This window comes from Trachymyrmex cornetzi, unplaced genomic scaffold, assembly GCF_001594075.2.
Source record: "Trachymyrmex cornetzi isolate Tcor2-1 unplaced genomic scaffold, Tcor1.1 scaffold223, whole genome shotgun sequence".
In the NCBI taxonomy this organism is placed as follows: Eukaryota; Metazoa; Arthropoda; class Insecta; order Hymenoptera; family Formicidae; genus Trachymyrmex; species Trachymyrmex cornetzi.
The window spans coordinates 3,187,603-3,215,581 of NW_017296881.1; the positions used below are offsets into that span (position 1 = coordinate 3,187,603).

Below are 27,979 nucleotides of genomic sequence, written 5' to 3' on the forward strand. Positions count from 1 at the left end.
GGAAATTTGGGGAGATTATTAATATTTCAGATTGATTGCGTTGAAAGTCCGACAACCATATCAGCACGCAATTATAATTTCTAAAATGAATTTATTTAATATGAAATATATATAATAGTTCAACATCTTAACATTCAGACCGTAGTGGCGTTTCGTATTTAAAGTAATGTTTTTTATTATAGTTTTATAGCGTATTTACTGCAAAAGTTATTAAGCAATATAATTTTTTATTGATAAGTAATACAAATTTTTGTTTAATTAAATAGAAGAAATCTTATTCTTAGTTAAAACAGATTTTAATACTTAAATATTTCTGTGTAAATTTATATACATACCTGATTCTGCAAACCCCGCACGTCGAAATCTTTTTCGATCTTGAAATGCAATCATGAGCAAAACAAGAATAGTGATATTATATTTTAAATTAACAAGTAATATAATAATTTTCGTTAATATACATCTTTAAAAGAATATTAATAATCTGATATGCAATGAGAATCTTAAACCTACAAATAATTTATTGCGAAAAAATATCGCCTCCATCAAGTTTCAAACCCTGATCTCCCGTATCCCGTGCGGGCGTTTTCACCATTCGACTACACAGAAATAAATCACGCAGAAATATTTAAACACTAAGATCTGCTTCGTCCGAAAAATAGGATTTCTCTTGTTTAATTGAATTTATTCTCAGTCTGTTATTTTGTATTGTAATTTTTTTTATTTTTTTACTGAGTAAAATTTATTTTAAATGTTCAATTTTTTATATTATTATTTTATACAACTGCTGAAGACAATCGTAAAAATGTATACGAAAAATAATAACGTAATTGAATTTTTTATTTTACGAAATGCCGACAAGCGTTGTTACGCTCCTTTCTTTTGTCTCTTTATTCAATTTTATCTTTTAGATTTTTTTATTATATTTGCAATTTTTTAATTTATTCTTTATAAAAAAAACAAAATACTTCAATTTAACAAAGCCTTATTAATAGTTACAATAAAAACAAAAACGAGCGTATCATCAATATGCTTAATGCAATACTCGCTGGAAATTTTGAACGTAAAACAGTAGAGTGCGATCGCGCTTCTTCTCAAACGATTAACCACGTAATGGAAAAAGAAGAGAATATTATATTGTTTAACTATATATCGGCGTGGAGATATTTTCTAAAGTTGATATTTCTATTTTTACAAAAATAAAAAGTCAAGTATATCATTCCTATAATATCGTTCCTATATGATAACTTATTATTTTAGGATTAATAATACATATTGTTCTAAGACAATATGATATAAATATTTAAAAAGGTTTAAAAATTATTAAATTAATAATGTAATTTTTTATTGATAAAACTAAATTAATTCAAGAAATTGCACCATCGCATCGTGAATATTGCAAAATTTGCGGAAACCAGTATTGTAAATAAAAAATTTCCATTTTATGGAAAAATATTAATGGAACATGCAGGCAATCGGTAAATATACAGAATCTAAGTGCATCTAACAACGCAGCAAGAGTATACATCACATATTGTTCGCGATGTGAGTACCTACTGCGCTCACATTTCACGACGCATGTTTTAATCCGTTAGCATCAAGGATAGAAAGACGCAATCTTAAGCTACATGTGTACATACGAGTTTACATGTAACTGAACCAGGAACCAAATAGTTTCAACGGAGATCAACAACAACGAAGCGCTATTCAGCAGAGAATATCGTATACATATCTGTTATATTCGCGTATTTATTATTGAACTTTTTGCTAATAAGTTTTGTGTTTTTGTGCAACTGCACTCACGTATTTGCGTGCATTTTCAGAGACGTAAAAACAAAGGTAATATATTGATAAATAAAATTACATATAAAATTGTTCAGATAATTTTAATGTAAATATATAATATCTTAATGAAATATGTTAATAAGATTAATTTAGTACACATGATAATTTTGATCCTTTATTGTATACAATGGGTCGTTCATGTCCCGGATTAATTTTCATCACTTTTATAAATATTCAAAAATTATTAGGTAATTCTATATATGTAATATATGTGCTTAACATCTTTAGAAAATATTTGTAAAATAATGTATTAAATAAAAGGAAAAGAGATATTAAAACTGATTATTTAGTTTTTAGTATTTCAAAGAAAAGAAACGTGCAGAACACAGATGACTCAATCGTGTATATTAAGAATAAAATAAAAGCGTATGTGTGGCCGCGATTTGTGTGAATATGATAAATGTGTATACAAATAGTATATTCTATTGTAAACAGAAAAAGCACCGTCTTTTTGATAATTTCCGTCAAAATTGATCAAGGTCCAATAAACTAACAAATAACCGGATGACACATCATACATATGGGGTTTAGAAAATAAAAGGAAGACACTAATTGTTAATACATTATCGATTTAAGCGTGCACGTCACCCAACAATGTACAGACATCATAAATTATATCATTTACATTCGATAGGAAATCGTTGGAATTAGTGATATAAAATAAACAATTAAATCTGTTATCTCGTTCTTATATTTAATTATGTCCCTTTATTCAAATATGTGAACTCTTCGTTCAATCATTTTATTATGTCTATATTTTTGATGTACAAGATATTTTTTTTCTTTCTCCGTAATTCTCATTACTTTTATCGTAGATAATTTATACAGATGATTATAAGTTTGTTTTCTGTTTCTGCACGAGGATTGCACTAGAACTGAACTAAATTGAGCTGAACTGACAAGTGTAAGAATGTAGGCAAGGAATAAAAACCGTTCTAGTGCAAGATAAAAATGGCGTCCCATATTGTTTACATAAAAGTATTAGATTCGTGTGATGAAAATGAAAGTATTAATGCAATTCCACCATTAAAAAAATTCTTAATTAAAGATGATGATACACAATATTTTCTCATATAGGTTTACTATCATTAATATATTTATCGTTTTATTACTCATGAACTCTTGATTATTTGTACTAAGTCTGTTTTCTGTGGTTGGATTAGTGTACATCAATGCTCCTATTTTGCTTGCGCTGACTCGAAAGGTTTGTTCTGTGTCTGAACTAATGTATACTTTTGGAACTTAAAGTGAGATAGATATACGTTTGATATTTGTCTAATGCAAGAAAAGAGAGTTCTAGAACAGTCTAGTGCAGGAACGGAAAACAGACTACAGATCTAGTGCAGTATCGTTCACTGAGTTCTGTTGCACTGGAACAAAAAAACGCCATTTTGAGAACAGAAAACATTTTAAGGTACATTTTTTGAACTAGTACAACCAGTGCAGAAATAAAAAACAAACCTCATATATATCCTGTCGATTGTTAGGCCCAGTTTCACAACTTAATTCTTAACCGAGATTCAACTTGGTTCTCATTTTTTTTCAATTCTAAAATTGGAAAGAGACAATGAATAAGTTGAACTTCGGTTATGAGTTAACCGTTAGTTGTGGAACTGGGCCTTAGTAGCCATAGATATAATAAGAATAGAGCGTGAGGTTTGAAACGTGAAGACTAGGTAGAAAAGGACGGACAACCCAGACAGCACAGAATATTTATGATAAATATTTATTAATATTCATTTTTTGAAATGTTATATAGATATTTTATACATATTTTATATAAAGCTTTATTCGAAATATTATAAAAATATAGACTAAATATTTTATGCAATATTTATGATAAATATAAAAATATTTCTAATAAGTATTTTTTATTTGGATTATGATGTCTCATTAAGTATTTTTATATCATTTACTATAACTATTCTAATAAGTATTTCATAATATTTATAATAAATATTTATGATCTGTGCAATCTAAAACCACAAAAATATTTACAAAATATTAAAATAAATCTTATAAATATTTCTAAATATTTTGTAAATATTTTATAAATATTGTGTGCTGTCTGGGAATGGATACCGCTTCTCTTTCTGACAAGGAAAGAGTGGGGGAGAGGGGGAGAAAGTGTAAATATCTTACTCTCCGTCTAACATCTGTTTCCTGCCCTTTATTACCTAATTTTCACGCTAAAGTAGAGGACACGTCCGGTCTATTCTTATTATGTCTATGAGTAGCACAATAAAATTTTGGCTACCATTAAATAAATTGAAGAAATATTTCATAATTTTTGTGATATATTATGCTTGAAATGTTTAAAAATTTGTAAATCAAAATGTCACAATAAGAATCTCAAAAAAATAAGTTAGTAAAAGTCATTCCGAACAGTGGAATGTTCAGAAATATTTTCTCTTTTGAATCTAACAGTTTTCAATTTTGGACTCAGCAAAAAGTTAGAAAAAAATTACAAAGCTTAAATACGATATGTAGGGTCTGGTTACCTTATATCAAACGTTTATGGAATATATTGCGAAATTCTATTTTTACACGTAAAAGATTGACGTAAACAGACTATATCCAATAAATCCGAACGTCGGCCGACAGATAGATCGAGAAATAACACGGTGAAGCAAATCGGCGAATTAAGTTTTCACAACTAAACGATCAGTGACCACGCGAAGGGCCAGTATTGAAAGTGTACGTACGTTTCAGCTTGCGCATCATTTCGTATTTATCAAGAATGTCATTTTCCAGACTTGCCGGGCCAGTCTCGCCATAATCGTATTCGTCGCAACAACACTATAAAAAGATTCGAGCGACGTGACGTCAACGACATTGCTTATATATGAATAAAAAATTAAACGTGTACAAACTTTCTTTTTTTTTTGTAAACTTATTATACGAGTTAGAAAAGTATGATAACAAAATTTATAAAAAAATAACGACTTATCGGTGTCGCAAGATAGTTACATCGCGAAATCTCCGATATTGATCGTTACACTGGCACTGTAACGATCTCATGCTCGCAACAACGTTCGAAAACTCCTGTTTGGAGTAAAAAATCAGCAACACTTTTATTATTTACTTTTTTCACGAACTTTTCCCGCTCCAGTGCCTTACGATTCTCCGGATGTGTCCTGGATATACGTCAGATATGCCGGATGCGCGATATGTTTTCAATGAGATCTGCTGGTGGAACGATACGCGGTATCACATCGATGCTATCGGTGTTTCTTTAATTATTGATCGCCGCATTTTAGCTGTTAAAGGAGAATCGCGTTATTGCCGAACTATAGGAAGGTGGCGTGACCATTACTTCACCTTCCACCAGATCGTACGTGTGCGGGTGATATTATCTTCCCGGTGCTTTTATCGACGCTACTAACGACCACCGGAAGTGCTCGACTCTCCGTCCACCTGTGTTTTCGGCTTTTGATGGCTTCTATTTCCACGTAGCTGTACGCACACAACTAGACTGAACGCGACGACCGACGCATCACGGATTCGCGATTACGTCATCACTTTAAAGATTACGTCTCGCGGGTAAAGGAAATAAATAGAGCGCGGAAGGCAAATTGAATCACCGTAAAACGCTCAGCTTGCTCGCTAATGATAAATGTCGTATACTAGCAAGATAGAAAAAAAGATACGGGAAAGGGGATTGAAAGAAATAGATTGCTATCTCTAATCATATCTTCTTTTATGGTACTATAATTTAATTTGGGCTTTGGCCTCCTCTAATTTCTGCCTTTATCCTTCTCCGTCTAGTGCCTTTTCCATCATCGTATGATTCTTGCATCACCTTTTACCGTCTTCTTATCTTCTTCGAGGTCTATAAATCTTCTTTTATTTCTTTAATCATTTGGAATTCTTTTAGGATTTCTTGTAATCGTAATCCTATATGTACATAATCAGAATAATAAGCTCGTCCATCTGTTGTGAAACGACCCGGCAGCAACGTACCAAGTATATCGTAAATGAGGAGAGAAGATAGGAGGTATAAACTCCTGGTACTGTGTTCCATTTAGAAATAAAATTCAGAGTGAAGAAAAAGAAGGAGTAATCGTAAACCAGGAAGAATGTACGTAGAATTCATTTTGTTCGTGGAATAATCAGACGATTCGAGACCCCGAAATCTCGAAGCTTAAAACGATACACGCGCGCATACATTCTGCGAGACAGAATGACTATATTGACCCTGACGCAAGCTTAGCAAGTTTACCCTTTTCGGCGCGGTCGCTTCTGTTAATTTCATCTGTAGTGTTAGTGCCGTGACTTGGAGCAACCGGGGTACACAAGCTACGATTTAGCGGTCGGCCCACTGGTAACATCGATCGCGCATCTGTTCAACGTAGTTCGTCGAGCGGGGGTGGATGGGATAAAAGTGAGGGATGGAGCGGAAATGCGGACAGGTGGGGGTAGGACTTTAAAGAAAAACGTTTGCATTAGCGTGCCATCCGCATCGGGCAAATGCAATAAAGCGGCGAAAGATAAACTGACGAATTGACCGAAGTTGGAGAAATTGTCTCGCAATAACGCGCAATTTCCCAACGAAACCGGTGGTACGTATGTGCTACACCACGTCACTTTCCATTTTTGGCTATTTGCATTGTAAATAAAGAGTCACGACGAGTCAATCCACGCGTAAGGTTCCGCTTTTCGAATTTCGCTGGTCGACCTGCAAACCTGCTGGTCGAACTGGGTTTTTTGTTTCGTAAAAAAGTGCAAGTTACGTACATTATATTGCAATAACCGGGTCCCTCAATGAACCTTTTATGTGGTATGGCGTACGAGTTTGGAACCTTTTTCCGAAACAGGATCCAGATTAGAAACGCTTAGCTGACGTACGAGACGAAATAATCGAATCAAAACGAAACGACGCGATGCCTATTATTTTTCCGACGCGGGATTGTTCCATAATTCATAAAGTTTGTCGCGGCTCTCTCTCTCTCTGTCGGGTGGGATCTTTATAAACGATAACTTCGTGCTTGCGTTTGCCTTCCGAACGGAATCGGGGCTCCGTATGTGTCACTCCAAGAGCAAGTTTGCAAATCGTCTCTTTTATCCCAGCACTCCGTGGGAGCAGATTTGTTCGCTTTTCCCATTCGAGAATCGTTTTCCCTTTATCACGATGCTCCAGCATACGCGATCGGGCGATAGGGAGATCATTTCTTTTCCGATCCTTTCGAATAAAACAGTTTTTTCCTTGCCGTCGACATTTCCACGATAAAGTGGCACGCCCTTTTTTTCTCCGCAGTCGCTCCCTTTCATTTCTGAATTTTATCGCGGTCCACAACGTATAAGCCAAGAAATCAATAGTAGCCGGAGACAAATATATTAGGTTTGTTACATCGTAGTTTAAAGAAATCTCTCTTTCAAATTCTGTATGTGTAGAAAAAGAGGATTCAAAAAAATAAAGATGAAGGTAGAGTTGCGAAATCATAGAACGAAACTAGGGTAACTGTCCAAATTATACTATGCCTGTCCCTATTAGTGTGCTTTTGTATTTCGATAAGTCATAAAGGAAACTAGCACGAATAAATAAGAAAAAATATTTTTTTTTGTTAAGATAAATTATTAATGCATACGATACCGAAGATAATATTTTATTTTTTGAGTATTAAAATATTTTAAATATTTTTCGAAAGATATGAGGAATTTATGTGAATTTAGTAATACGTACTGCAAGATTTTAAGCTTGTCCCTATTAATGTGCCCTGTATTGGAGTTGAGAACGTTGAGTTATGAGTGTACTTTGAAATAAATATAATTGAAATAATGATTTATGTAATATTAACATAAACAATTAGCTTAAATTTATTACCTGTTTTAGTAACATATGTTAAAATGAGTCAAATGTGAATAAGACACACAAATTGGGAACACATTAATAGGGCCATCGCTGCTTAGAGGACTCACTAATAGAGATAAAACCATGTTTTTTACTTTTGTTAAAAGGATTATAAAGTATTAACATTTTTTAGACTAAAGAAATATTATAAAAAAAAAAAGTAGTTGAAAAACCGATATTGATTGCAAGCAGATAAAATTAAAGCTACAATATTTAATAACAGTAATAAGCAAATTGGCTAAATGGCACATTTAATAGTTACCTTACTGTCAATATATTTCTCTTCCTTATCATTCAAATTGGAATAATCTTTTTTAAAATTCTTTTTCTTATATGACTAATTGTGTTTTGATCAACGCTTTTTTTAAATATAAGCTCTTTTTGAATTTTAATTAGATTTGAAAAAGTTAGCTTTATGTAATTTTTATAATTTTACTCATAATTTTTTTAACAAAATTATAAATAGTATTAAAAACAAATTATTAAATTATAATCCATGTATTTTTTAAGAGATTTAAAAATTGTATAATAATTGATTCAGTACTTTCCAAAGAAAACGATTTATTATGATTTTACAAGACAGATATTTCTCTCTCAACATTATTTGACGTCATAATCTCACACTTCATGTAATAATTTATTTTTCTTTTTCTTTATCTATTTCAGATTAAGACTGTAAGTATAGACAATGTTATTATAGATAACAGTGATAATAGTAGTAGTAGAAGTAGTAGTAATAGCGATAGTGAATGGGGCCAAACCAGTTTTAATCAGTTCCCTAGGGGGGGGGGGGGGATAGTTCGTTTCGTTTTCTAAATTTTTAAGCTTAAGAAATATAAAATCCCAAAAGATCTATATTTCTTGTAAACAAGTACAATATAGTGGCAATAAAATATGTAGGTCTTTCTATTTATAAATGGACAATCCTTTTGTTCAGCCAGTCAAAGTCTGTGTAGGTAACAGTTATTGTTTTGTGAGAAGATCAATTCTAGTTCCATTTTGTCTCTATTCATTGCTAAGAATTGCTTTATTCTATTTGACAAGAGGTTTTCTCAACATTGGTGATAAATAAAATGAAGCCAATTTAAAACTAATTTTTTCTGCTTTTAGATCATTTATTTAGATTCGCTTTTAACCATTCGGATCGCAAAAATCTACATATTTCATTTCTTTTCTAGACATTAAGCATTTAAACATCCAAAAATTATTTTACACGACTCAGAATATGCGAAAAATAATTTATTAAAAAAATGTTTTTAATTTAATATATGAACCATTTTCATTTGCCCGCTTAATGATCAGAAAAAAATAATTACAATTTAATTATGATTTTTTTATTGTATGGTTTTTTGTAAATTAGAAAAGAATTTACTTCTATTTAATTGAGAAAAGTGCGGCTCTCATAGTACAATAAGTATTCTATATCTAAGCGCCAAGATAGTGGAAGAAAAAAGTGAATATGTTAAAAGGAAAAGATTTCCTTGCAGATTTCTTACCTCTAGATAACGTCGCACATTGTTACGAAATTCTGTTACTTCGAATATTTACTAAAGTTGATCTTACATCTGATAACATTATAATTTCGAGCGAGCTTTCTCAAAATCCTTCAGTTTATAATAACAAGGAGAGTTATATAGGATTCTCTGAACTAATACTATATATTTCATATTGAAACTGGACAAATTTTGACTTTATAAAAAAATGGGAAAATAAATTTCTTTTTTCTAATATAAATATTTTATGATTTCTAAAGCATTTATTAAAGGAACGTCGTATGCGCACATTTTTTCAGTTTAAAGTGTTAAGATAAATTGGCATTCTCAGAAATGCGCTTTGTTATCTACAAATCTGACGACATTATTGCCTTATCAGATTTTCTGTGTTTTAATTGTAGTCTACGATATATCTCATAGCGCAGATTGTAATAAAATAAAAACATTGAACGCGTCACATGTTGCGCAAATCAATCAAGATGCAATCGAAAACGTATTTATTGAGTGTCAGCTGATTAAGTAGATCCGGAAATTATCTTTCGATGTAATCATTTGGATTCGAATTATCTTCGATAATTTGGATTATCTTGTTGCCATTATGTATTATTATAGCAGTCTGGCCGTGTCGACGCCCAGAGCTGTCGTCAATGCGGTCTTGACCACAGATCGAGGATTAATCATCAGGAATAGGAATCAGACATCACATTTACTATGGCAGAGTCTAAGAAAACGTCCCAGGTTAGTCATTTGCTTATATAAACATATCTTGATCAGCGACACGCTGTAATTAATTATTGCTGCAATTTCGTAATTCAGAAGAGCAAAGCAGGTCAGACTCTTGAGAGTCGCTTCTTATCATCTGGAACGATGATAAATATTTCCCAAAAAAGCGAATTGTCTTTAAATACTTTTCTGTATTAATTTTCTATAAAATAAAATATAATTATTCTCAATGTGTTATAAATAATTTACAAGTATCTAAACTCAATCTTTTCGGAAACTTTTATATTAAATAAATTAAGTTCAATTAAATAAACTATATATAAGTTTGGATATAAATAAATAGTTATATTTCCATATACACTATTTTTGTACTTTATGTAAAGTTATTTTTGAGAGTTTTGTATATTTATCAGAAGATTAAAGTGAGCGTTTGTAGAAATTTTTTTATAGACACAATATTAATGCTTATCTTTCTGACATTAATAAAACACGAGATATGGAAGCTTCGCAAGGGAGATAAGAAAATATTTTAAACTTGTCATATTATAACGTTAGTTTACTTCATTATTTACTTCATTAACGTTATATACTATACTTCATTGTAAGTTTTCATAAATAAATTAATAAAATTAAAATTAATTTTTTTAAAATAAATAAAATATCTCGTTGTATAATTATGTAATCTTATTTATTGGTTAGATTAAATATTTTCGCTGTCAAACTTGAAAGATAAATTTAGACTGATTCGCATCTAATCTTGTACAAATATATTGAAGGCCGACTTGGTGTTGAGGTCCGCTTTTCTTTCCGCAATTCTTCTCGGTCGCCAGCTCTTCTGTGTCCGCAGCGTGACGTCAGATCTTTTCATCGTCGATTTGGCGATAATTTATATGATGCAAATATAATATGCTCCCTGTGTGTTATTGGCAGGTGAAGAGGGTTTCGCTCGGAGTTGGCGGCGTTTTCGTGGAGCACCAGGACGATCTGAAACGAGGCGCTTGGGCCAACCAGATCGAATTTATTCTATCCTGCATTGGGTATGCCGTTGGCATCGGCAATGTTTGGCGTTTCCCTTTCTTCATATATCGCAATGGCGGTGGTACGTACGCCTGTAACCGTGGCCCACGTGTGTATCTTTCCCATGGTATACATGGGAAATACGTGCTTCAGATGCAACCGTCGTATTATATGTCGTATAGAGAGTGTCTCAGGTCGCGATGAAATTGTGCAGGCATGTTAAATGAGTAAAGAAAGTATTATATAAAAGTGTTGTATAGATCTATAAGTGCTTTATTAAAAAACTGCGATAAAGAATTAGAAGGCGACAAATTTTAATTCTATTTATTTCTATTTCTTTAATCGGCTTATATTGAAGCTATATTGAACAAGTTTTTGTAGATAATATTTATCTGAAGTGCTTTCTTGCTTGTAAAACACGATGGTACAGTTTAGTTACAGTTTGTTAAAACTTGGATCGCTCTGTATATCATATTGCGACGCGCATAGTATCTTCGTTCTTATATAGCGTCGAAAAATTATAGATACAAACTTTAAGAAACTGATACATAAACTTTAAGATTGCGCGTCGGGGATTCAAAAATAGCCGCCGTAAATAAGGATCCGGAGAGATTTTTTTGAAGCTATAAAAATGATTTAGAACGAATACTTTTTAATAAATTAATTTCGATATAAGTTATCAAATTCTTTAAAAAATAGTACTGCGTATCGCTTTAATATTTAATGTTCTCATAGGAAAAGAATTTTCAAGTTGATCGATAATAGTGAAAGAAGTAATTAATATGAAGGAAAATAAATAAGTTCTCAACGTGTAATAATGTTGAACTGTAATCAATTTTTATATGTATAATAATGATTAGTTGTAGTACAGTATACTTTTCGTAGTAGAATTATATTTTCTTTGTTTAATAGAATATTAATATACTACTATTATAATTATACTTATTGTATTTGATTTTAATATATTTTATATAAACTTTGGTGCAAATCATATATAACTATAAAAACATAATCATCTTCAGATTGATATGAAAAGTTATGATTGCGTAATTCATTGTTACAGGCGCTTTTTTGATACCCTTCATTATCATGTTGATCACGATGGGTTTGCCTATATTCTTCTTAGAGCTTTGTTTGGGTCAATACACTGGGCTGGGGCCTATAAAGGTTTTTAAACGCATGGCGCCAGCTTTTCATGGCCTTGGTCACTGCACATTGGTCGTCATGTTCTTTGTACTGATATATTACATGATAATAATCGCGTGGACATTATTTTACACTTTTGTTTCTTTCTCGTCAAAACTCGCCTGGGCGTACTGCGACAATGATTTCAACACGAACAGTAAGTAAAAATAAACCGATGTACTATACATTTAACTTATTATCGTCGTATTTAAACAAACAAAAATTTAACTAAACTTCAACTTTAAGGAGCTAATTACTACAGTGACTAAACGTCTACAAGTACGAAACGGTCTTGAGTATTGCTATTAGCTTTTGTGATTATTTACATTATTCAAGATTACACAAAGAACAATTTATACAAATCTAATAAAAAAGAATTTTAGTTGATTAAGGGATCAATTAATTAATTGGTTTTTAATATAAAGAAACATAAATTAACATCACTTTTTATGCAACTTGAATTTTCATCAAACAGTCGAATAGTTGTAGAACATTCTTATAAAAAATGTTAAAGCATCTACTTATTTTATCACGATCGTTTGTTTTTGAGCTATATGTTTAATGCTGATATCAATATAGATTGTTACAGCAACCTTCAAGCTGAAGAGTGCAAGACCACTAATTCAAGTTTTATATTTTACAATAAGACTTGCATAGCCATCCACACGGTCTGTTCCAGTTTAGGTTACGAAGATAATAATGATACCCACTGTTTATCTGACTCGAAAAACGCCAAAGCGTTCGAGGATCTCTATCAGCGGGTACTGTCATCCGAGGAGTACTTCAGGTACAATATAGCCATCAGCCAGGGCTGGGCAAAATACATCATCAAAATATTTGAAATACAAAATACAAAATATTGGCAATCTTATAACATTTGAATTACAAAATACAAAATACTTTCAATCTTACGATTTTGGAGTACAAAGTACACAAAATACTTTTTTTAGTATTTCAAGTACAAAATACGTCCAAAATTTGTATTTCAAATACAAAATACATTTTTTAAAATACAAAATACAAAATATTTCCAAATTGTTTATTTTAAATACAAAATATTTTTTAATACAATATATTTCCAAATTTTTTTGCATGCTCGGCACTTTTCCGACTAGTCACAATTGCGACATCTACGTTCTTCTCTGTCTTACTCTACGTTACGATTACGACAGTTACATCTCGTTACGTCTCATTCTCTGCCGTAGCCCTAGCTAGTAGGCCTGTCCGCGTTGCTTCAAGGATTATTATCAAGGATTTTTTTGACATTTCAAATACAAGTATGACATATGAAATATGCCCAGCCCTGCCATCAGCGCTGCATCGTGTCGGGAGGATCGGTAACGAGCCTTTACGTCGCTGTCCAGCGTTGAGGAGCAAGACAAAAATTGTTGAGGATCACGCCTACAAAGCATGTAATTGTCGATCGCGTCCAGAGACTACGTTCTTGGTCTGCGCGGAGCCACATGGGAAAACTTCGGCGGCATACGATGGGAACTATTCGGATGCCTCACGCTAGCTTGGGTGGTGTGCTTCTTATGCCTGGTACGCGGTATCCAGACTATCGGCAAAGTTGTCTATTTCACTGCTCTCTTCCCTTACGTCATTCTTACAATTCTTCTAGTACGCGGTAAGAAACAGAAACAAGGCAGAAACAAGGCCTTCTATAAAGCTTTCCTAAATATAGATGTAATATTTTTATTTAAACTTAATTCATTGTTTTATTTTTATTTAAGTTTTAATCCATTAAAAGTACATACATACTCGCATGGCCAACGTATTAATTTTCATGAATAAAATTGATTAATAATAACAATTTTAAGCTTTAATAAATTTAAAAGTAATGTTATTATCGTGTAATATTAAATTTCTATTATGTATTACAATGACATTCGAATACAATATAAGGATTCTTTACAATAATTTCAATAATTATAAATATTATTTATCTTTATAATATTGATAATTATACTACATAAAATAGCCATTTATTTTGATCACGTAAAATATCTCCATTTAGTTTTTAGGATAGGACAAAATGTAATCAAAGTTAGAATATAGTAAAAATTTTTATGCTAAATAGATAGGTGCAATTTGTGGAAAAATGGACATGTCCAGTTAATCACGGTTGTGTCACATCTGATATATTTGAATTGTGTCGCTCGCTTTGGCTTGGAGATTTGCCAAGATAGATCATTCATATTACTACATACGACATCAATGTGAAACCAGATAGCTCTATCATGACTAAGGAAAATAATCGTAGGTGTTACGCTGGATGGTGCCGATAATGGCATGTTGTGGTACATATATCCCGATTTTTCAAAGCTGGGAAACGCAAATGTGTGGGCAGATGCAGCCTCCCAAATCTTCTATTCGCTTGGCATCGGCTGTGGATCTCTGGTGACTCTCGCAAGTTACAGCAACTTCAGCAATAATTGCCACAGGTTCGATTATATTAAAACGAAGCGTATGCATTTCAGATAAAAGGAAGAAAAAAAGAGACTAGATCGTTTGCGAACATAGGATACCTTAATAGCGAAGCAGAAAGAAGTAGCCCTTAAAAAGACAGAATGTCTGATTTTATACACGCCCATTCTTTAGGAAGGACGTACAAATTCGTCGCGCGTTTGATCGCGCGAATAATAATTTATCACAAGACGTGTATTTAATTAACTACACTGACTAAGCACTTCAAGTGCCTATTAATCTTCTAGTTCATCGTTCGGCGATGTTTCAGTCTCTTTACGACACTGCAATCGTTGCATATTTTATTTTAACTCGGGACTCGACGACGTCGTTTCGGTGGCGGGCGGTGGCCGGGTGTCGTCACGACCAGCTGACGTAATTCCGAGACTGGCTCAACTATAAGATATAATAATAATAATAATAATAATAACGAGTTTGTGAAGCTAAAGACAACTATCGTAGATAATCAAGCGCGCATAATAATCTAATTAATAAGAACGATTTGTAAACATGGCAGGTTTCTACCTGTCTTTCTTTTGAATACCAATACCTCGTCAGACCTTCGAGTAGCCTATGTGGTGTTCTATACCTAAAAGATAAGCAAAATCTTCTATACACAGGATATAAGAAAAAATAAGGGATATGAGGGATACTTTGGGATTGTATTGAAGATTGGGAAAACAGGAAAGAATTCGATACGGTTAGGTCGAATATTTAGGTTTCTTATTTTAAAAAGAGGTGAACGTGCTTTTCCTAAAGCGACACATATTTATATATATTTTTTTTTCATCTGAGAGAATTATTCTATATTACGTATTCGTTGAGCGTACAGTAATTTGAATTTTGCCTTTCTATTCTCAGAGACGCTATTTTCGTCACCTGCACCAATCTATTCACATCTGTTTTCGCCGGCTTGGTGATATTTTCGATACTTGGATTTCTGGCCCAGAAAATGGGTATACCGATCGAAAAGGTGGTTCAGAGCGCAGAGGGGTTGGCTTTTGTCGCTTATCCAGAGGCGGTGGTGCAGATGCCGTGGTCGAATCTCTGGGCCATCTTGTTTTTCGTTATGCTCTTCGTACTCGGTCTCGGTAGTCAGGTAAGCACGCGAGCTATTTACGCTTTATATCAAGCAAACACGGTCGTATCTCGCGTATACATATTGCATGATTTTTGATCTTACGAATTTTCGTTCGCGTCGCAGCGACAATAAACGCGAGTGAGAGATATTACCGTACGAACATTTAAAGGAGCGATAAAAGATTTTATTTTCATTTTCACGCAAAAACCACTTCCATTCTTCGTCACTTACGGTGATGAAAAAAAAATAATTATTAATGCGATGAGCTCGGCTGAGATAGGAGTAGCAGGGATGTGGGGAAGAAAAGAGAGGAAAGTGAGAGATGTGAATTTCAATTTTCTTTCGCATAACGAGAAACATCGCCGCGTTAACTGCATTTGTTCCAACGAGTTGTATATTTACAAGATGGCCCGACTTTCGCCTTCTTGCACTTCGCGCGCGACTCTGGTTATATTTATAATAGCGTAATGGCAAAATAGTGGAACAAAATAATCATGCGGCTTGAATTTTTGCGATGTAATTCAGGATCTTTATTTTTCTTTTTTTTTATTATTTTAATTAATGCATAAAAATTTATAAACGTAAGTATAAAAAGAAAGATAAATATAATTTTATGTCTCGGAGCATACTAGTTTTAATATAAAAAGCGCAATAGCTAGTATTTTATTTCGTTGCTCAAACAATTATAAAAAGCTTGTCGTATTGTATCTCGTAAAAGAGACTTTCACCATTGCACTCTAAAACATTGTAAGATCGTATATAAACTTTCACGCTTTCACGCGATGTTATAAATATCAATCTCAACTTTACTAATCACAATCAATTGTCAATTTTGTATAGTACGACGTAATACGTCACGAAGTTAGACTCGTGATATACCGGTTTTTCCTCACATACGCTTTATGCACCTGTGCAAATAGATCTTTGCAGTTATATAACGCGCGCCCGTTAAAAAGTTATATAAAATTACAAAACAAACTCGCGGTGAGATACGGTCATTGTGCATGTACTATAGCTTCCATCGCTCATCGGCGTGGTTACTTCGCGAAGATTTCACATCCGTCCCGGTGCTAAGAAGGCGCCATTCAGTCCTGAGAAACGGTCGGCGTATTTGTCAAAAGATGCCGCGGGTGTGAGAGGGATGCGCCTCATCCCGACGAGTAGCCGGACGGCGATCGTTGCTTTTGCATCGCGAGACTCCCATCTTTTCACCTCGGGGCTCGTATATCACGGAAGGAATTATGGCTCGCCGTCTCAGAGTGAAATCCACACCTCCTCCTCTCGCGACGTCAGCCCCGCTCTCTTCTTCCGTTTTTCCAGCGGTTCGCCGATGATACCAAAGCGCAGTCACGAGCGAGCTGCGAGAGACCGTAAAATATGCCCCTCCCCCCCGTGAATATGCGAATACAATCGAGCGAGATACATTTGTTATGATGCAAATGGTGATTGAGAGAGAGAGAGAGAGAGCGCGGGCTCCAAGTTCGATTTCTTTTATTCCGCGTCGAAATTTAGACGCTTTCGGATTGAGAACGCGTACTTATTGCTACGAGAATAAGAGTAAATGGAAAAAGGTGGAGAGATGTAGAAACAGAAAGTAGGGAAGGTAGAGAGGAAATGGCGATGCGCGCGGGGAGAAGTTGAAGAAGAAGGAAAATGCGCGGCCGCGCGCAGTCGTTACTTTTTACGATACAGTTCGCAGGCGTGCAGGCGATAAACACCGCCATACTGGACTCGCGTCCGGATTTGCGAAAATACGAGAGTTTCGTGGTACTGGGTATATGCACTACCTGCTGGCTCCTGGCGATTCCGATGGTATTCGACGGTGGTATCTACCTGTTCAAGCTGATGGACTGGCATACCGCCTCTTGGGCGATTCTATTGATCGGCTTCGCTGAACTCATTGTGGCTTCCTGGTCCTATGGATGTAACAGATTTCTAACTAATCTCACCGAAATGAAAATTAAATTCGGCCGTTTTCTTAATGGTTATTGGTGGACCTGTTGGGTCACCCTCGCACCCATTACTTGTCTAGTAAGTGCTCTTTACTTACCGTAATATTTTGCAGTTTTCGCACAGCAGGATATCTACTGTAACATAAATTTTAGGTAAAAAGAGCCAGTAGAAAGAATTTCGACATTGATAAATCTTTTTATTGATGATCTTGTTATTTCAATGTCAAATTTAAATATATATAAGGGTAAACTTGGCTATCGTACTGAAAAAATAGTCTTATAGGCTGTAAGTTCTCTTTATTGCTAAATAGATCAATTTTGTAGTCATTCTCAAATCAATATTTACAGTAATTTATGGGCGTATATTATACTATTTGAAATAACAATATTATAAATATTATGAGTTAGGAGTGTGATTTATAGTTTTGAGAGTTTTGCAAGAGATGGCTCTAATGTCAGTGTTATCAAAGACATTTCAATCACAGCTATTATTTCTTAATGTTTTAATATTATTCATCGACATATAGAATGGACCACCGATGGCAGGGGGGTAGAAAGATGAGTAGAATGAGAGGCAGATAAATGGATGAACGTTCTTTCTCTGTTTACTAAAGCCTGATTGGTTGCTGTTGATCCAACAGTACCTACCAACCAAACAGGCTTTAGTAAACAGAGAAAGACGTTCATTCATTTAGCTGGTTCACACTCTACTCGTCATTCTACCCCCACCACTGCCATCGTTGGTCTATTCTGTATGTCCACGTTATTTAATCGTTTACTAACAATAGACGCAGTAAACATCGTGTTTATACCATTTAAAAAATGGAGCTTCTTAAAAAGCATTTTCGACATGCGTTGCTTTTGTTTTTTTTAATTAGAAGAAAATGGCGCGACGGCTGAAGGTCGTAGAATTCTGATAGAAACTTATGGTGATGTTGCTCCATCAATTAAAACATGTAATTATCAGTTTTGTCGATTCAAAAGTGGTGATTTCAAAAGTTAATGACAAAAGTTGAAAAATGCAAGCATTATTGAACGAAAATCTAGCACAATCCACTTCAGAACTTGTCAGAGAATTAAATGTTGATCGCGCAACAGTTATTAAACGTTTACGTGACATGTTGTTTAAATAAATCAGTTTTTGAGAAAAAAAAACCCTCAAAACTAATTCACATTCCTAATAATAATATTTTCATTTTCAAATACCTGTAAAGTTTGCATACGTTCACTAAAAGCTCCAATAACGTCGAATTAATTATAGTTAAGCTACCATAATCAACGTTATATACATAATAGAGGTACATAAATTGTAATGTGATATAATAACCTATAATATGTATTTTCATTTTCATTATTTATTTATAAATACTATGTCTATCTTTTTATCATAGTTGCGTGCGCGCGCGCGCGTATATGTATTACTTGGCTGTGGGTCATCTTTCCCTAAAAGTCAAGTTAAATGGGTAATATATACCTAAGTTATAATATTTTGATAATATTAAATTTCTGTTAAGTGTTTTCTCTTTAGTTTCGATACTTATCATTACTTTAATCCAGTGAAGAGATATACCAAACAAAATATTAGAAAATAACAAAAATGAAAGTATATTTTTTGCATTTTAAAAAACTATGGCCATCTTACCCAAGTTACCCTACCTACTTAGTGCAATTATTTATAGAAGTTTAATAAGAATTTAAAAAATGATTTAATGTTGCTATTTTTATAAAATTCAATAGAAATTTAAAAAATTAAATAAATGCTAAATATTTTTAGTTGAACGTGTTTAGAAGAATAGTCTAGCTTAACGTGATAGTCGGCATGTAGATAACTATACATGAAAATGTTTTATTTTAAATGAAAAATTTAAAATTCAAATAATATTCAAATATTTAATCCGTTACATAATCGATGTATTTATCAATAAAATATAATTGAAATACATTCTTGAAATACATCCTGCATCTGCAACGAAATTATTAAAAAGATATTTATTATTAAATTTTGTGAAAATTAATAATTGAATCCTTCTGTACCCTTTCGAAAACAGCGTCATGCGAAACAATAAAACGATCCTTCAGATAATATAAACCATGATTTTGCATCGTCTTAATTTTTCATTGTTATTGAAATAAATTCTTACTGTTCTTCTATATACACGATCGTGAATAAACTACACAACAATTAAAACTTTAAACGACAACTCCAATGTGTGTATATCGTTATGATACAATCGGTGGTAGTAATGAAAGGCAGACCATCACAGACGATGCTTAATCCTGTCGAGGTAAGGAGCCTACCTTTATTGACTGTAAACTTTGCGGAAAGTTCAGCGACATAGTGAGAGAGAATAAACCGTAAATTAGTCCCGACCTATCGCGTGAAGACGATTAATCGAATTTATATGGAAAGTAATGAAACTAAAGCTTTAGGTTATCGATCGCCAAGAAGCTTATTAAAAGTGAAGTAACGTGTGAGAAAATTTGTTAGAAATATTCCGACAAATTTTTCAATTTGTACAAGTTACTTTGTAATGAGTTAAAAAATGTTTAGCAATTTTTTGGAAAAATCGTTTTAAATAGAAATATCATTATTGTAGGCTCTTTTAAATGACAAAATTATAAAAATCAGTTTTATTAGTAGATATAAATGTAAATAAGTTACAAATAAATAACTTACAAGCATTTATAATATGCATTATCTGCCTTTACTACCGCCGATTATGTATAGTGATATATATATATATATATCGGTGTTGTCATTAAAGTTTTAATTGTTGTGTAGTTTATTCACGATCGTGTAGGAATAAGGACCGTAATAATTTATTTCAATAATAATGAGAAATCAAGGCGATATAAAATTAGGGTCTATATACATATGCAAATAGCAATTTGATGTTTATATATATCTATTAATTTAATAAATAATTATTCATTAATTAAATTAATTAATAAATATTCTTATGCATTTGTACAAATTATAATTATGTAATGGAAGTAAAATATCGAATGTTTATAAATGCAATTTAAAACTTAAATTAAAGATTTAAATTTGTTGTTGATAAATAATTTATGTGTTTAATACAATAAAAATGAAATAAGCAGAGTTGAAAATTTAATTCAAATGAGTAGATTAAAAAATTCGTTACTTTGTTTTATTATAAACATTATATATTTTATTATTATTAGTTTATTTTTAATTTTTATGAATTAGAAAATGTAATGCAGATTAAATAATTAGATATTCGTATTATTATTATTATAAATATTATTTAGTTAATTTATTTATTAATTTGTTATTTTATTTTGAATTTTTATGAATTAGAAAATGTATTATACGGAATTATTTATTTATTTTATTTATTGGACTTTCTAGGCAAGATTACCAGCTTTAGGTTCACAAAACTCAACGTCCCTTGGAGGCAAAGCGTCGTATTCCCCACGACCAAACTGCTTAATTAATCTGGCTGCCTGTCGAGGCGTGCCGAGCGAATTTTTATTTATAACCGCTGAAATTTTTCGCTCGCACCGTCGCGGGAATCGAAATATTTCCCTCGACGGCTGCCGAACGGTGCTCTGCGCGAAAGTTAGTTTTGATTAAAAATTCGAAATCTCCCTTAATTGATAATTGTGCTACGCTCTCGCGCACATATATCTACTGCAGCACAGTTTCAGCTGCTATATGAGAAATCAAACAGCCAACTAATTGGCGCTCTGCCTTTTATTCACAGGCGGTCTTTGGATATCAACTGTACCAAACCGATTTTCGGGGAAGATACGGCGATTATATATTTCCTAACTGGGCGAGTGCCCTTGGGATTGGAATTGGACTAGCTACTTTGGCGCCATTGCCGGTTTTCTTTAGTCTACAAGCTTGGAAAGCGGAGGTGAGTCAATTATTAACAAATAAACAAAAATTCACAAAATTCGAAGTTTTGGAGTTATATCCGTGGAGGACACGTCCCTTTTAAGCCCGCAAAGAATACTTGAATGTGAATTTGTGAATTCGTACCAGGCAGTTTTAACGTTTTATATCTTTTAGAAGTTAAAAATAAAATTAAAGTAAAATTATGTTTTTCAATGTAAATTTTCTAATCGTGATTGATAATATTAAATTTTCCAAAAATAAAACGTTATTTTTATTCAAAACTACGTGTTAAATAAAGAAATTTTGCTAGTGCGAATTGCATCCAGGTCACGGATTACTGAAAAAGTGCAACATTTTACTTATAAAATAAAAATGATGCTAATACATACTTTGCACGTAACTTCTTCGACAGCTTATTTTAAATTAATTATTTATTAAATGAAATGTTATTTCTTTAAATCTTTAAGTATTAAGCTAATATAGTCATTATCAGGATGAATTCAATGAAGAGATCATTGTTCTTTATCTAAATAATGTTTAAATCATTAAGAGCGTACTTTTAAAGATTTTAATAATAACAAAGTTTCTTTGTAAAAGTTGTTAAATCTAGAAGATCAAAGGAAAACATTTGGAAAGCACGAATACGTAAATTAAATTTATATTTTATCTAAGTACTTCTAAAAATTTTAGAAAGCCTTATACAAAACATGCAATAAAAAGAAATTCACTAAAAATAGACAAAATTTCTATTTTATGTAGGTACCAATTTTTTATTTTATTCCTCTCTTTGTAGACTTTATTTGTTAATCTTGATACTAAGCATTATTCAAACTTTAAAAAATGTTTCCCATTATCCGTATACTATTTTTGTTGTCATTCAACAGTAATTTTTTCAGAAATGTCTTCTTATGCGGTTATATATACGTGAAAGATAAAAAAATATAATAATATTTGTGCATTTCTTCGACAAATATTAAAACTGTATTTAAATAATTTTCTTAACAAATAAATTAAGTAGATAATAACATAAAATTTAAAAAATATAAAAAATGAAAGGGAGCTTATGTGATATTCACTGTACAGATTATATGTATAATATATAATAATTTTCTTTCAACAATAAATTTTTAAGAATTTTACATTAAGCAAAATTTATTTTATGGCTATTAGAAGGTAAAACAGCTTGCCATAGGTTGAACTGTACAAATGATTTTGAAGAATACTTTTATTCAAATTATATATTAGTCTAGAAACTTCCGTCTTAAAAAGGTCAAAAATAACAAAAATAAATCAAGTAGTCAAAATTCATTAATCGGTCTGTAGGTGTAAAACCTTTGTGTTCTCTTACTTCTTTGACCGTTGGTGTTTTTGTACTTCGGTTTCTCTTTTTCTTTATGTAAATTGAAAAAGGTCTTGTACAATTGGTAACGGTTATCTGCTTAAGAAAATTTGTAAGACTGCTTTTCTATTATTTCGTTTGTATCTTTTGAATTTCTTGTAGTGAAATGTTCTCGAAATATTATTTACTTTACCTAAATCACACAATCTTAAAGTGAAATGAATCTATCTTTAATCAATTTTTCACGTAAAAATATTTATTTAGTTTTGCTTATTTATTCTTTTATTAACTAAGCCCATATTAAGATTAGTAAGATACTCAATAATTCTTGGAAAGTTTCTTGATATCATTAAAATGAAAGTAATGTGCACATATATATATTTCTTAAAATTGAAAAAATAATTGATTTTGATCATCAATTAAGATATGCATGACATATTACGCATTTAATTCTTAAAAATAATTTATTTTCCGCAAAGACACATTTATCAAACAAGCGTGAAAGGCGTCGACTTTTATTTTAAAAATAATTTATTTTCCGCAAAGACACATTTATCAAACAAGCGTGAAAGGCGTCGACTTTTCAGAGAAAAGTTTCAGTTGAGATTTCTTAATAATCAGTATTCTTCTTTGATACTTAATGACTTACCGGTTGGCTATTTTCAAGAAAAGGAGATTGTTTTATTAGGAGATTGGGCCATTAATTTTCGCTAATGAGAAGCGGCTGCGGGATCATTGGATCTCCCAACAATTTTGACCAACTTGTCTCATTTCCTATGTATGATCAATTAATCAGAGTAAAAACTTTCGCCATTACGCATCCGGTATAAAATATGTTATAAATTATTCTTTTTGGAATTATCAGCGATGGATAAAATTCTTGAAAACTCTTTTATTGAAGTCACTAAAATTTATACTTAATCTGATATGTGCATTAAAAGAACATTTTCTGTCGAAAGTGTAAAAATTGTGATACGCTTGTACGAACCGATGTCGTTGCTCGTTATTGTATCACGCTATTCCCGATATCTCGATTAGAGCGAAAGTCTCCCGAAAGCTTATACCCGCCGTTGTCGACGCAGTTGCGGTTACGGGCCGATTTAGAAGTTGCGGTCCGCGCCGTAAAATCTCAAGAACTCGGGGAACGTCTTAATACAAGTTTTTTCACGGTACGTTGGTAATCGTACTTTGAAACGAAAAGTTTCTTCTCCGGTGGGGAAGAGAGCCTGCCACTCTCCATCGCTGCAGGCACAGGGCCGCCGGAAGCCAGCGTGCAAATCGTGCGCGCATCGCACAAAGAGCGCAACCGTACAAAGAGAGAGTCGCCAATTGCGAGTTTTAACGAAATTGAAAATACACAAATTGACATATGTTTAAAAGAACATTTTACGGGATTAAATTTTTTGATTAAACTGACGACCGTCTACACGTTTGAATTTTCACCAACAAATGGAGCGTTTCGCATTGTATAAATTGCTTCGCAAATAAATGCGTGAACATTGCGAATCTCTATATCGAATTTTTTTCACATTTTTAGATTGCAAAATGTCAATTTTATATCCCATAAAAATCTTGTTTTTTTTATACGCAAAAATTCAAGAGGTGCTAAAATAAAATTTTGCATGGACGCTTTTGTACACGACTCGATATAGGATATCATATGTAAGCTATTTTCTCTAGAATTAATATATGGATAATATGTTTTTTATTATCTTACAGTTTATTCAAACTTTTTTTATTTTATTTATAAGATATTATTGCCAGACCGCTTACCCAAGCAAGAGAAAGCATAAAAATTCACAATATTTCCAAGAAAATAACTGATAATATTTGAAATTTTTACTTACACATCAATGGCGGCCCTGTTCGGACCGCACGTATTTCTATCCATTTCTACGAAAAGAAAGAGAGAGAAAGAGAGATGAGGAAGGCACAGGCTGTCCTTTTTCTTGACCGCTTCCGCTTTCTGTTAGCCGATAAATTTAACATTACTCTTATCTCCTTTCCCGTTGTTTTCGGGCGTTCCGCGCACACTTCGAAAGTACTTGTGCGGTTTCGCACGAGGAGATATGACCTCGCGGGAACGTGAATGGCGCTAGCGGCACGTATCTCACCCATTATCGGATTCGCAACAATTTAATTTGTGCCCTTTTAATTGTTCGCAGAGCTTCCGGAGTTTATTTCGGCCCTCGCCATTATGGAGGGCAGCCGAGCAGGATACACTGGATACTGATAGTGTCGGCACTGCAGTGGTCAATCCGGCATACGATTCTTCGTACAGATTTTAAAATTCAATTACTTGGTATACCCGATAAGTGATAATTTGCAAAAATATCAGGATGCCCTGGGACAATTGTATACTTTGGGGACAATAACTCATTTCGTTTTAGAAATAAGTTATTTTCACCTGTGAGAGTAGAATGTTAATCAATTAATATAGTGGAAAATATAGAACTGATAAATACTTTTACATTGCGCAACGGTATATTTTCTGATGAAATTCTGAACTCAATTTAATTTTCGTTCTCAGAATTATTTAATAGCGACATAAAGATATTTATATACTTTGGTGTATGAAATAATTTTTATGCCCTACACTTATTGAAAATTTTTTCAGTACATATCATGTGTTTGCTAAAGCTATTTATATAAAACTAAAAGAAACTAATATATATATCTATATTTTTAGATACAAAAATATACATAGTAATATTTTATTTTATAATTCGAAATATAATTATATCATTATATAGTGAAAACAAAAAAGCTAATATTCCTGATATATGTATATTTAGCGCGTTCTTGATATTAGATATGAAATAACAATCGCATTTTATGTAAAATTTTCAATTTAATATGTGTTAAAGAATACGTAATATGTTTGTTTATATTTTTAAAAAATTTATGCTTCTGGATTTAATTGGTTTCCGCTTCCTCTCAAGTTTTTTAATTAATAATTTTTAATTAATGTAATTTTACGGTGATTACAATAATTTATTGCTTTCAGTAAAATTTTCTTTCAGCGTAGTAAATAAAGAAATAACTTTTATATTATTTATTTTTATATACCATATTATTTTCGATTATAAAATCGATTTTCAGAACAATTAAATATTCATAGCGTACGTTATACATTTGTAATATAGTATAGCAATATCTATAATTATATTATAAATATTAAGTATACAGTGCCTAAAAAATGTAATTATATGATAATTTGTGTAAAGAGAGATGCAGTCGCCCACTGTCGCTTGAATCAATAAAACAACGTTATATAGAAAAGCGAAGAGTATTTCGCTGCTTCATGCTGCCCTTCCTGCTAATTAATGTCAGCGAACATGGGCTACTACTCGTGATTCCATGTTTCTGTACGTTGTAACATTAGACGAGGCGGCCGCTTATAAGCCGCCTTATGGGAACGCGAGCGGACGCGACGAATACGCTGGAATACGCTCGTCTCTAATGAAAATTACGGTTGGCGTTGCACCGTTGCCATACGTATATATGCCGATCAATGCGAGGGATTTGCCGTCAGACGCAGAGCGTTATAGCAACGTGGAAAATGCCGAAAAAAACTTGGCAAAATTTAAACATCAGAATAATGCTTTATTCAGCGGTAACGATTGCGGTTATCATCGAGATTATTTCGAGAAAACTCGAAAAGACAGAATTTCAGAATGCATTAATAATTGGATAATACGCGAGTACTCATGTGTGTGTGCGTGTGTGTGGGTAAATATAGCGTAGAGAAACGTTCAAATTTTGACGAGATTCTAGATAGGATCCTGTTCCACCTTTGAAAATACACTTTTTAGAGATACGTATGCACACGATCGGAAATTAGAAATGGGGAATGTCGATATAAGTCAGGAAATATAATTTTCTTAAAATATATTCCGTCGAAAATCTAAATGGCCAGAGTCTTGAAATCAGGGCAGTATGCTAACGTACGAAAATCCATCTTCGCTAAAAATATGAGGTATGCAAATGGAGCGTTATTCTGGAAATGCATTATCGCGAATTGTCATCGCGGATTTAAAAGTTCTCTCGCGTTTAGACCATTGAGACACTTCCCGCGTCGGCTAATTCCGAAATCATATTTTTTCTCTCAGGATTTTTACGTGCGCGGCTCGAATTTAGAAGAGGCAAAGAGCAGGGAATAATTCAAGGCGTCGACGTTTTGGCACGATGAATTTCCATTGCGTGTCCACGCTGTTTTTAATTTCGAAGTTATTATTTTTTTAGTGTTCGTGCGCCACACTATCTAGTGTATTATCGCGGCAGTGATTGATGCGACTGGCTCGATGCAGATTACATTGTATAATATTTTATCGATCCCGTACTCTTTTTATCCGTCAGCGATTATACGGACAGCATTATTATTCGCGACGTAAGTGCGAACACATCGGGTGACCGCCCAAGTTTTTGCCATTTCCAGTACTCGTGAAGAACAGGGCATAAAATTCATACCGAAATTATATTCAGTGAACTAATTTCCATTTGATTCAATTATCCTCTACCGTCTTGAATCTTCTAAATATCTCTTTTGAAGAAATCCTTTTTCCGGACAAAAGAAAGTTTCTATTATAACTCCTTATCGCTCTTAAAACCTTGTCAACTCAGATTATTGTCAAGGGCTACAGAAATAATGGATGGCTGACACAAAGTTTCTCATTTAAAACGTCGGATTGTCTCTTTGTGACAACTTTGACAGCATGTGGAAATCTTGAAGAGACAGTGCTTTACGAACGTATCTTCTTTTACAATAAGCCTCATCAATTCTTTCGACCTCTTAAGAATGCAGGTTTACTATTATCCGGTCAGGTAGTAGCAATTTAAAGTAGATAATTCCACATGAATAGCAGGAGATTTTGATCACCTTGGTATACTAAACTGAATGAAATTTCAGCCAATAAGTCTCAGAGTGATTAGTCTTTAAATCTCATTAGTTATCGCGCACACTTTGCTTGCTGCTTTCCGCATTCGTTCACGTTCGCACGTTCGGCCGAGTTAATTGAGTCGGTTCGAGAACGAAGGAGAATATCGAACGGGTCCGGTATCAGGTTCTACTCTCTGAATCCAGTTTACTTTTTCGTGAAACCGGAGCAAGCTGACGTGCAACGACGACGATACCTGTCGCGCTGTACTTTGTTGTTAAGAATATC

General features: G+C 32.9%; 1 protein-coding gene across 1 annotated transcript; it reads left to right on the plus strand.

The window, feature by feature from the left end:
- Window positions 1-9,819: 9,819 nt before the first annotated feature.
- On the plus strand, window positions 9,820-25,355 carry LOC108760466 (sodium- and chloride-dependent glycine transporter 2). The gene is made up of 10 exons (XM_018506470.1): window positions 9,820-9,924; window positions 10,840-11,008; window positions 11,990-12,268; window positions 12,691-12,898; window positions 13,545-13,738; window positions 14,375-14,555; window positions 15,439-15,676; window positions 17,351-17,689; window positions 21,339-21,494; window positions 24,980-25,355. The coding sequence occupies exons 1-10, from the start codon at window positions 9,898-9,900 to the stop codon at window positions 25,100-25,102; spliced, it is 1,914 nt and encodes a 637-aa protein (XP_018361972.1). The 5' UTR covers window positions 9,820-9,897; the 3' UTR covers window positions 25,103-25,355.
- Window positions 25,356-27,979: the final 2,624 nt, after the last annotated feature.

Coding starts and splice junctions, on each gene's coding strand:
- LOC108760466 (XM_018506470.1), top strand. CDS start 9,898: ATGGCAGAGTCTAAGAAAACGTCCCAG. Junction 12,269..12,690: donor CAATGATTTCAACACGAACA/GTAAGTAAAAAT, acceptor ATATCAATATAG/ATTGTTACAGCAACCTTCAA. Junction 21,495..24,979: donor TACAAGCTTGGAAAGCGGAG/GTGAGTCAATTA, acceptor AATTGTTCGCAG/AGCTTCCGGAGTTTATTTCG.